Here is an 11569-nt window from a genome sequence, read left to right as displayed (position 1 = left end):
GAGCAAGCTGTGGAAGAACGACGACGCTTGAGCCAATCCTGATGATGTTATTTTTGTGTTAACACACGGACACGATCCTGGGGATCGCTTGTCATTTTGACAGGCATCCTGGGGAAAGTAGCCCGTAACGACTTCGCTGTAAAAAGAAAAGAAATAACACCGCAGAAATTAACATGGGACGCAACAGAAACATTTCCTATCAGAGCCAGATGAAGCGGCCTGTGATAGCGCGAGAAATTCTTCGAGGATCTAAAAAACTCACACGTTTAATCGTTATTTGCATCCCGATCCAAAAAAACTTCTCCGGTAAAAAAAAAATGAAAGAAAAAGAAAAAGCTGGAAAAGCGCATGCCGTCACCGCTTGACATCGACTTCCACCGGAACAGGGACTACTTTTCACCGAGAATTTTCTCGAAGCTTGTAGAAAAATCGAAACGTTTTTGCATCATACTTTTTCTGGTAAATAGTTCTTACAGATCAAGTGCGTATATTTAATTTGTAGTCTTAAAGTCAAGAAAGTGCTATCACGAACTAAATTAACACGCAGACTTTGATATCGATAAAACCAGGAGAACTTTTTCTTTTATTTTGGGAACCGTAGGCTGCCGTAGGTGTCGGCACCGGAAGGGCGGAACACTACAGCGAAGTAGAGATAACAGCCTAGAACATAGTCCGGGTGTCCTTATAAAGCCTGTGCCGGTGGGCGTTAATCGGTTCAGTCCAAGTCTAGCTTCTGCAGAGTCAGCCTTGCTTATTTCCGTGCCAAGCGGAGGTTGCAAGTGAGGCACTCTCGTCAAAGTGAGTACAGTGGTACTTCATTGTGTCCTATTACGCTGATTTAATTATTGTGCAGATATTTCCTTCGGGTTTGTTAGCTGCAGCTATTGGTATTTTTTTTTAAATGTGTAGCACTATGACCTAATCTGCGTGTCATAATGCTTTATTAACGCCATAATTGTCCACATTATCGGCATTTCCTCATTTTTGAAGTTGTTTCTGGTCTGCTTTTTTTTATTTCATTAAGCGCGTGGGTGGCCGATCTGTGAAATCGCCGATATTGTTTGCAGTCGCCAGGGAAGCCAGTGCCCGAGGAAGGTGCCTGAAGGTGAAGAGAATCACCGCTTTCTCCCCCATGTCGCTGGTAGTACTATGCCGCGGTGCTCGCTGCACTTGTTCGCAGCCTCTCTTTGCACGTGCAGCAACGTACGCTTTACCTGTGGCGCGCCAGCGTTGCACTTCACCGTCGGGGTCAACGTAGCGATCGCGGTCACGCCCTTTCCGTTTGTGCTTCGACACCGTGGTGCCCGTTAATTGTGCATAATCGCGGCGTCCATACGCTTGCGTGTAAACCGCGTTGGCGAAGTGAAGCGTCACTGTCACACTTCTATTATTTTTTGTGCGATACCAATTATAGGGACACTCCGAGCGTATTTCTGCCGTCGCAGCGAGGTTCCGTATGCAGTGAAAGCGTGTGAGGATAACCCGGCGAACGCTGCTCGTTCACGCGAGGAACGCGGCCCGGATGCATCTTTAAAGCGTAAGCCTTTAGTGGCTAATGAGTGTCCGGGCGCAGTCCGTGGTGGACGCAGGAAAGCGGGAATCGACGGCGAGGGGAGCAAGGAGAGGAGGCGCCATGCCAGTAGCGCTGTGCAAGTGGGCGCGTGGGGGCGCGCACATCGGCGACAAACCTCGCAGCCGTATATATATGGCTGTGATTGAATCTCATGCTCGCGGTCACGGCGGCGTGCGTTCGCAGAACAGTTCAGACAACAGGAACAGAGGCAATCGTAGGCTTTCGCCTGTCGCAGTTTAGCTTAGCAACGTGCCCATACATTTTTTTTTTCTTAGCTACATCGTGTAGGTACACCGGGCCGTGGACTGTCTCGCGCGCTCGACGTTTCTGCGCAGGCGCGAGTAAGAACGGGCGCGAGAAAGAGAATATGCGGGTCTTTGCTCCTTGAATGCGACTGCCTAATCACTATGGAGCGTGTTGTATGCGTGTGTCCCCTAGACATGCCGGCATTGTGGCGTGCGGTCGAGTTTCATTAGGCTCCGCCGCTGGCTGCCCGCGCGGTGAGGCTGTGGGCACGGGCTCCCCCTCTCGTGATCGCTGTGTCCGAAGGGCGCTGTGGCCTAAGCGTGCCGACACCAGTCGGCACGCCTAGGGACAAACGCATACGTCACGCGTTAAGAAACTCCCCCGTAGTGCATAGGCGGTCATATATTCAAAGAGCAAAAGTCCCCACATTTCGTCTCTACAGTAGGTACAGCGAGTGCCACGCCCCGCTGTACCTACTAGCAAGTGCAAACACAGAACACGTATGGTGTAAACATGCGGCCCACGTGCGTGCCCTCTCCTGTGGCGCGTGAGGCAAGGGGGGTGACGCGAGGGAGGAGGGGCGTTCTTCTGCGGTGGCTGCTACTGTGCCTTGATGTCCTCCTCGCCCGCCGCTCTGTACAGAGCGGTCACAACCGCGGTGTCACCGGCTCGCTGCGAAGCCTGCTGGAGTTTATAAATTACACTGTGAATAGACATCCTGTGAGCGCCCGCTACAGCGCTGGCCACTTTACTGAGGACTGTCACATGTCACGCATAGTGGATTCTATTGGGCAACATCCTCCCTCTTTCGCTATCATCTTTCACTTCCCTCTCCCCTGACAACGCTTCGCCGTGCGCCCTCACGCGTTGCCGGCCCTCATGCGTCTTGAAAGCTACACTTCATTTGGGCCTAGTTGGTACATACTTCTGAACTAAACGTAACAGCGCAAACATATAAGACGAGCCACAAAAAGAAGACACGACACACACTGGCGCTGACTAACTTCTTTTTTCCTTCCATCGTCGATGCATTTATATACCTAGGCCACATAATCGCGCAGGCGCACAGAATGCATTACTGACGTCAGCCATCTTATCATATACGCAAACTTATGAAATCAAATTCTGATTGGTGCAGGGACAACGATGTGTCACTAATGCATAAGTTGTTAGTCAGCGCCAGTGTGTGTCGTGTCTTCTTTGTGTGGCTCGTCTTATGTTTGCGCTGTTACGTTTAGTCTTGAAAGCTATCTGCGATCTTTGCAGATTGCACGCAGTGCCGGTAACTTCGTATGCGATTTGTGTTCGACGTTTCGTTCGCGCAGAAGCGGGAGATGCATGCAGGTCAATTCGCCTTGCCGCTGTAGCGATTCCTCAATCCAGAATTTTCAGTGCGTTTCCGCGCTCATCGAGCGAGATGCGCTCACGGTTACCTGAGCGCGCGTGACACTGTGCTGGTTAATTCAGTTAAAACACGTTGACGAGCTAGTTGGTTTGAATCCATGATAGAATGTGTAAGCGCGCCTGAACAAGGATTTAGGAAGCAGAAACATGCACAAAGACAGCGCTGTCTCTGTGTCTATTTCTTTCTACGTCCTCGTTGCGTCGCGCATCCGCATTCTGTCTATGTTAATTTAGTTCGTAAACATTCGTTTACCAAGTTTCTACCCCTGGTAAAACTATTATCCTTACTTCGTACAGCTGTCTACTAATTTGCTATCGCAATCGCTGCTTCGCCTTTCGAGCGGAACTGCGAAATTTTTTAAAAATTTGCGTGCATGTGCTTAGAAATTTGTGATGGCCGCGGAGTGGGCATTCATCGACTCTGTTCATCTGTGCAGATGCCTGAGGAAACACGCACGGATGCCTCCGGGGAGGTGGAGACCTTCGCCTTCCAGGCGGAAATCGCCCAGTTAATGAGCCTGATCATCAACACCTTCTACTCGAACAAAGAGATCTTCCTGCGAGAATTGATCTCCAACTCTTCGGATGCCCTGGACAAGATCCGCTACGAGTCTCTCACGGATCAGAGCAAGCTCGATGCCCAGAAGGAACTTTTCATCAAGATTGTTCCCAACCGCGACGACCGTACCCTGACGATTATCGACACCGGCATCGGCATGACTAAGGCCGACCTGATCAACAACCTGGGTACCATTGCCAGGTCTGGCACGAAGGCGTTCATGGAGGCGCTCGAGGCGGGTGCCGACATCAGCATGATCGGGCAGTTCGGCGTAGGCTTCTACTCGGCCTACCTCGTCGCGGACAAGGTGACCGTCACCTCTAAGCACAACGACGACGAGCAGTACACGTGGGAGTCGTCGGCCGGCGGTTCCTTCATCATTCGCACGGACAACAGCGAACCTCTCGGACGCGGGACCAAGATCGTGATCCACCTGAAGGAGGACCAGGCGGAGTACCTGGAGGAAAAACGTATCAAGGAAGTCGTCAAAAAGCACTCGCAGTTCATCGGCTACCCGATCCGCCTGTTGGTGCATAAGGAACGCGAGACGGAAAGCTCCGAAAGCGAGGAAGAAAAGGAGAAAGAGGAAAAGGCCGAGGACGGGAAGCCCGATGAGGAAAGCAAGCCGAAAGTTGAAGACGTCGAGTGTGACGGCGAGTCGTCCGAGAAGGATAAGAAAAAGAAAAAGAGGAAGGTGAAGTACTCCGAGGAGGAGGAACTGAACAAGACCAAGCCGATCTGGATGCGCAACCCCGACGACATCTCGCAGGAAGAGTACCGAGAGTTCTACAAGTCCCTGACAAACGACTGGGAGGACCACCTGGCTGTGAAGCACTTCTCGGTGGAGGGCCAGCTCGAGTTCCGCGCGCTGCTCTTCGTGCCCAAGCGCGCGCCGTTCGACTTGTTCGAGAACCGCAAGCAGAAGAATAACATTAAGCTGTACGTGCGCAGGGTGTTCATCATGGACAACTGCGAGGACCTCATTCCGGACTACCTCAACTTCATCAAGGGTGTCGTCGACTCCGAGGACTTGCCGCTCAACATTTCGCGTGAAATGCTCCAGCAGAACAAAATCCTCCAGGTGATCAGGAAGAATCTCGTCAAGAAGTGCCTCGAGGTCTTCGACAGCATCGCCGAGGACCGCGACATGTACAAGAAGTTCTACGAGCAGTTCGGCAAGAACGTGAAGGTATGCACTCGCCTTATTCTTTCCCTCCTGCAATCGCGTAACCTTCCTGCGCATAATGCTCGGCGCACAACCGCCGACGTTGGGCTTCTCCCGAGGCTCGATATGCGTGGTGGTGCTTATGGAAAAACTGGGCTTGACTTGGATGTCTCAGGGCCTCACGTCTCTGCACGCTTATTCCGCGCGTACTTGCCTAGTAGTCATCGTAGGCCTCCACTTACCATCCATTTGAGAACTCGGAGCCATTCCACTCTGAAGGTGGGTGACCAGCGGAGCTGCATATGTGATGCATTCGTATTCGATATTGACATGTGTACTTAACTTTATCGGGCGACCACGTTTCACCGCCTAACAAATGTTATCGCACAGTGCAGGACGCGCCTGCATGTAAAAAAAAAGTTTCTGGAATGTTATCGATGATCCCGTCCACAGTCTTTCACCGCAACTTGTGTAATCTGATTGCGTATATGCGCGACGCGAATAGTGTAGAACTTTGTGGCAGACAAGCGGGTCCCAGTGGTTATTTTGGAACATTCGACGACTGATCTATAAAAACCGACGCGCTTGATCCGCTGATCAGATTTTCGCCGAGTGTGTTGGCCGCTACCGTTCTTCGAGTGTAGCCTGCTTTTGACGGCTCAAGTTTGCCCAATAAAACGTTCGTTTCGTTAATCAGTTTTACTGACTTCTGAACCGTCACTGCCACGTGACGATATGTTCATTCAAAATAGCACCCATACCACAATGCACCTTTGTTTCATTATATTTTTAATTGCCTACTCCATGCTTTATTCTTATTTAACATTTTGTTTGCTTTCCTTGGATTTGGTCACCACGGTGACTATCGCATTAGGATCGCCATTGTATACGGCCAGTGGCTCTGTGGCGACACCAGAAAGGTTCTTCGCCACTGTGAGGTCTATACACGATCGATGACGCGACGTGTGGGCTCGCATGTTTGGACATTGAATGCTGAACCTCTCCGAGAGAAATGCCACTAGCCGCTTCACGTCTGGCCGATGCACGTATGTTGAAATCGCCCACAATAACGATGGGAGTGGAGTCGGTAGAGGTAATCTAACCGAAGGAGCATATATACGCTTGGCGTTTGCGGTACGATCTTCGTCCGTATTGCCTGCCGTCGCCGCGCACATTCTGTTCACAACGGTGCTTCTTCGTAGGTGCGCTGTTCTTCTGCAGCCCTCGCCGCACGCGGCCTCCCCATTGCACGGGTGAAAGGGAAGAGTTCAGGTTACGTCGCTTGCGCATATATAGAGCCCGTGACGCCAAACCGCAATCCTTTCTAAACTGTCATTCCAGTCTTGCGGTTTTTATATTTATCACAATACGTTTTGACACTTCCCATGCTTAAACGCAGCTGGTGCATACCCGGCGATACACTTGCTTTACGTTAGCTCTTCTAGCACTGGGATGGCCGCCATCTTTCTTGCATACGCAGACACCGCCAGAACCTAGCGTATAACAGGTCGACTTCAAAAAATTCCCATTGATGTCTTCGCTTATGTTGTACACCGTTCATGTCTCGTACAATACGCACAATTACATGACATGTGTTGCACCCTCACAATTTTCAGCGAAGCTGTATGTCTACCGTCCAGGGAAATTTTCGTGTCGTTGTTGGCGTAGTAAGCAGAAAACTCCCCATACGTGGGCCGATCCCGGAGATAGTGCAATGCCAGGCCGACCCGCGGCGGAGCTGCAGTTCGCCATTAAGGGGCCTACATACAGCTTCGCTGGTCATCCTTGTTCAGAACGGAAGGGCACTGAGCTTCCTTTTTTTTCTTTCAGCTGGGCGTACACGAGGACTCTCAGAACAGCAAGAAGCTTGCCGAGTTCCTGCGCTACTACACGTCCGCTTCTGGCGACGAGATGTGCTCCCTGAGGGATTACACATCGCGCATGAAGGAGAACCAGAAGCACATCTACTTCATCACGGGCGAGTCCAAGGACCAGGTCATAAACTCTGCTTTCGTCGAGCGCGTACGCGAGCGTGGCCTCGAGGTCATCTACATGATCGAGCCCATCGACGAGTACTGCGTCCAGCAGCTGAAGGAGTACGACGGCAAGACTCTGGTCTCCGTCACCAAAGAAGGCCTCGAGCTACCCGAGGACGAGGCCGAGAAGAAGCGCCAGGAAGAGAACAAGGCGAAGTTCGAGAACTTGTGCACTGTCATGAAAGAGATCCTGGACAAGAAGGTCGAAAAAGTGATCGTGTCCAACCGGTTAGTCAAGTCTCCCTGCTGCATCGTGACGTCTCAGTACGGCTGGACCGCTAACATGGAGCGGATCATGAAGGCTCAGGCGCTGCGAGACTCCGGCACCGTGGGTTACATGGCGGCCAAGAAGCACCTCGAGTTGAACCCCTACCACCCTGTCATCGAGAACCTCCGACAGAAGGCGGACGCGGACCGCAACGACAAGGCGGTCAAGGACCTCATCGTGCTGCTCTTCGAAACTGCGTTGCTCTGTTCAGGCTTTACACTGGAAGACCCTCAGCTGCACGCAGGTCGCATTTATCGCATGATCAAGCTCGGCCTGGGCATTGACGAGGATGAAGTAGCTGGTGCCGGGGACATCACGTCGTCGGGACCCGAGGTGGAGATGCCGCCGCTGGAAGGCGACGACGAAGACGCATCGCGCATGGAGGAGGTTGACTGAACTGACCTCTCTGTGCCTTACTCTTCTTGTCACACTTTACTCACACCGTCACGGGCTGTTATTGCGTGCTGTTTCCCCCTTTTCTCTGTTTTTAAATAAATTTGCTCGCTTTTCGTGCACTCGGTGTGAGTGGTCTTTTACTAAAATGTAATTATTATATAAACGCGTGTCACAATTAATATTTGCATGTGGTTGCATTTCGGTGCTCAATACAAAGCAAAATAATCGGCACTAGGTTGTCCTGCGTCAAGCAGGCAATGTAAGCTGTGGCTGGAACACCTACTTTCCACTCGTCACCTCGTAAAAGCTAGCGCTTTGATCGAGGTGCTTGTCGCAAGAGTGGCGTTGCGTACATCAACAATTAAAAAAAAAACACGAGGGCATCAGTTCTCTCATCCTTCTTGACGGCTACGGCTTTTGAAACGCTGTGGCATAGCACACCTCCGGTACATCGGCCAATGTTTACGCAGTGACAATACCGGCCCTTGGCGGTTGAAGAAATGTCGTGGCCGGCGTGCATGACACGCGCTTGCCACGAAATCGACGCTGTCGCGCGTCTTGCTATCATAAATAACGATGTTGTCATGCCTGCACTTGACTACAAATTGCAGCCGTGCAGCAGCCGCACGAAACGACGTTGTAACTACTCATACATAGAAATTAAAAAATATATATATGTGGCGATTTAGCGGTGAACGGGGAGAGAAATGCGTTAGCATTACGTCGCACCTCTTGAAAGCCCCGGATCCATGATTTAAACCGCATCCACCACATTCCAAACTGTTGTTCAGAGGCTCACTCGACACACGTCCTGCCTCTTCGAGGTGCGAAGTGCAGCAGATCGCCGTCAATGACGCTATATGTGTAGCACGCAATTTTTTTTGTCCCCATTTTGACACTCCTTATGTTAACGCATTTATCAATAAAAGAACTCGGGGACAAGCACGCATGCTACAAAAAAAGTATCAGCTTCGCTTACTTTAGCAGTAATTTTCAATTATTTTTGCACACGCGCACAAGTGGAGTGGAGCAAGGTTGACGAGGAACGTGCACCAAGGTACACATACAATTCGCTGACAAACTACGCGATAATGCATCTGGCCTCGATATTCTGCTCAATGTTGCCTCGCATTCAAGCACAGCGGAAAAGCAGTAATGACTAACGTCCTCAGGGCGCCAGCGGGAGCTATACGTCAGCGACTTCTTCTAGGTGGCTGTGGCTATACGTGCGCATACTCGTCCTAAGCGTGGCGAAATCGGTCATCTCCAAGCCCCCGCCAAAGAACGCACACGTCGCCGCTTTGTTGCCTTAACAGCATCACGCCGGGTCATTTGCCGTGCAAGCCGAGTGTGTGCTTCAAAACGTTTCTTGCAGTAGAAAATAGGACGAACGGTGTTCACTATTCGAGAGCTCCGGCTTGAGCTCTGCGGCTTTCTTGGAGTGTGGCAGCCTTCTGAGTTGCCTCCGAGCGGGAGTGCAAGGCCTTCTATCCCACTCGCGTTGTGGCTTCGCGAGGGTTGTCTTCAGGAAACCTTGGCGCATTCCCACGTGACGTGATCCAGCGTGGGATCATTCCCGCACCACGGGCACTCATCTGGGTAGATATCTATCTATTTCGTGTGGAAGGCGTAGGTGTGAGTAAGTTTTAGTTAGCAACCTCCTCCAAGTGCCTTGTTCCGCTTTGCTTAGTTTCCGATGACGGGGGGTGAATTTAATTCGAGCCCTCCTGCCATATACTCCAGGATTGCTGATCGGCTCCAGTCGACTGGTTCGGGGTCAATGCGCGCCTCACTGTTGGGGCGGCACTGGTTTGTTGCGTGCGAAGTGGTCACCGTATGGGCGAATACACCTCCCCCGACGCCAGTATCACTTTGTACCCAGATGAGTTTGATTGCGCCAAGGTCCTCGTTCTTTATTTGTTATCTCGGCGGTTGCCATGCAGATCCTACCGTTTCGGTAGTTTCTTTACGCGTGCATGGAGTCCGTCAGGATGGGAGCTTCCTCATTCGTGTTTGGGTGCGCTGCAATAGCCGTAGCAATGACAGCATCCTGGGCCTCGCAGATGTTGGATGCCCGCGCTGTGGTGCTCGTCACTTCTCTGTAAATGTCATTTATAAAACTGCGGTTGTAAACCATGGTGTGCGTGTACTGTGGAGTCAGTGTAGTATGTGTTAACTCGTGCCCTCGTATATTTTCTTGTAGTGTTTGGCCTTAGCTTCACTGCGTCCCGGGTTTAGGACGGCGTCCGTCATTTTTGGGATTGGAGCAACGGTGATTTTGTCCCTCTGGGCGGTTGTAAGGTCCGCCTGCCTATTCTGAAGTTCCGAGCAGTTTTGGAAACACAGTCTGCGTAGGATCTCTCGTCCCGTTTTTGAATGGGTGAGCCTAAGCTTTCTCACAGTTCGTCAAAGGTATTCGATACCCCAAGGACCATAAAGAGTTCCGTTGAGGTCGTTTGAGGGAGCTGTAGGGATGTTTTACAAGCTCTCCGCAGAAAGGTTTCTATGGAGTGTCTGTCTCCTTCTTTAGCAAGTTATAGTATAGGGAAGACTGTATAGAAGTATACTTTCGACCAGACTTCTTACAAGCCGCATTGTGCCAATATTCGACAGAACTGCACAGTTGTATGTGTCCTAGTCCCGAAGTTCGCGCTCTTGCTACGCCCATCGCCTATTAGTTTGCTTCACCTCATACAATAATGTATTGTAAGGAAGATTGATTGCAATGGGAGAATGAGGAGAGCGATCCTTTGAGAGGCCTAATGGTGTAAGGCCTTTGTATATAAGGGCTAAATTCTAACATTGCGGAAGAGGGCTTTCCCAGTATCTGAATTTAGGCCTTACGGATATACATTTTATTGTTTCCCTATAGTCGAAGGCATCTCAAATAAAGTTAAATATTGTGCCCATGTACCTTTGTGCTCCTCGGATTTATAAGCGAATGGCGTGAGGCCTGTTTTCGTTTAGGAAGAGACGAAAGAAAGAAGAAACTTAAAGAGGGTAAGTTGTTGGACTAGTTGGTACACGAAACAGCGCGGGGAACGTAGCAGGAAACGTAAGGTGTGATCCCCTTTAAGTTTTGCCGAATTTATTTTTTTTAATCGCCTGTGGTAGATAGCATTAGTCTTGTCCTTGAGCTGTAATTTTCGAGCACGGACATCACGAGCACGAGTAATCGAAACGCATATTCAAGTAATTAACAAAAACTCACTAATAATCTTCTTAATTAAATATTTTGCGGCCCATATAGCAAATTACGCGTTGTAGCAGGTGAGTTTGAATGACGTATCCGCTTGAAATGAATTTCGAGGATGACACCTGTTTCGCGATATGATTTCCCAAATTGTGGCACGAAGCACATGGGCTCCAGTTACGTTCGTGCTTCAATGCATAAAAGAGTGTTTCGTTAAAAGAAAATTAAATTCCGGGGTTTTGCGTACCAAAACCACGATCTGATTATGAGGCATGCCGTAGTGGGAGAGTCCGGATTAATTGTGAACCCCTGGGGTTCTTTAGCGTGCAACCATGCACGGAACTCGGGCGTTTTTGCATCTATAGCCCCCATCAAAATGCGACTGGTTTCATTTAAAAAAGAAAAAGAAAGAAAGAAAAGTAAGTGGAGCAACCGTGAATTTTTAAGGCGTATTTGATTGCACATATCTACAAACTAGTGTCATTCAGGAATTTCATTCCAATGAATACACCTTCCAAACTCACCGGCTACAATTCTTAAATTGCCAGATGCACCATAATGTAATTCATAAAAAGTTAATTAAGGAAATTTCGTTAATCAGTTTTATATGCGTTTCAATTTCTCGTGCACGTAATATCCTCCTCTCTGAATCCAGCTCAAAGACTGAACTGATGTCACCGCAGCAACAGGCGATTTTTAAAACTTCCGTAAAACTTAGATATGGTCACC

At 50.0% G+C, this 11569-nt stretch overlaps 1 protein-coding gene across 1 annotated transcript; it reads left to right on the top strand.

The window, feature by feature from the left end:
- Positions 1-639: 639 nt before the first annotated feature.
- LOC135909240 (heat shock protein HSP 90-alpha-like) lies at positions 640-7766 on the top strand. The gene is made up of 3 exons (XM_065441102.1): positions 640-798; positions 3661-4971; positions 6778-7766. The coding sequence occupies exons 2-3, from the start codon at positions 3661-3663 to the stop codon at positions 7645-7647; spliced, it is 2181 nt and encodes a 726-aa protein (XP_065297174.1). The 5' UTR covers positions 640-798; the 3' UTR covers positions 7648-7766.
- The last annotated feature ends 3803 nt before the right edge of the window (positions 7767-11569 follow it).

The sequence above is a fragment of the Dermacentor albipictus genome, chromosome 5 (assembly GCF_038994185.2).
Source record: "Dermacentor albipictus isolate Rhodes 1998 colony chromosome 5, USDA_Dalb.pri_finalv2, whole genome shotgun sequence".
In the NCBI taxonomy this organism is placed as follows: domain Eukaryota; kingdom Metazoa; phylum Arthropoda; class Arachnida; order Ixodida; family Ixodidae; genus Dermacentor; species Dermacentor albipictus.
This window is presented reverse-complemented; position numbering and strand designations above follow the sequence as displayed.

Excerpts from the sequence above, each read along its gene's own strand:
- LOC135909240 (XM_065441102.1), top strand. The coding sequence starts at position 3,661 with ATGCCTGAGGAAACACGCACGGATGCCTCCGGGGAGGTGGAGACCTTC. Across the intron at positions 4,972-6,777 it reads AGTTCGGCAAGAACGTGAAG|CTGGGCGTACACGAGGACTC; the intron begins GTATGCACTCGC and ends TTTTTCTTTCAG.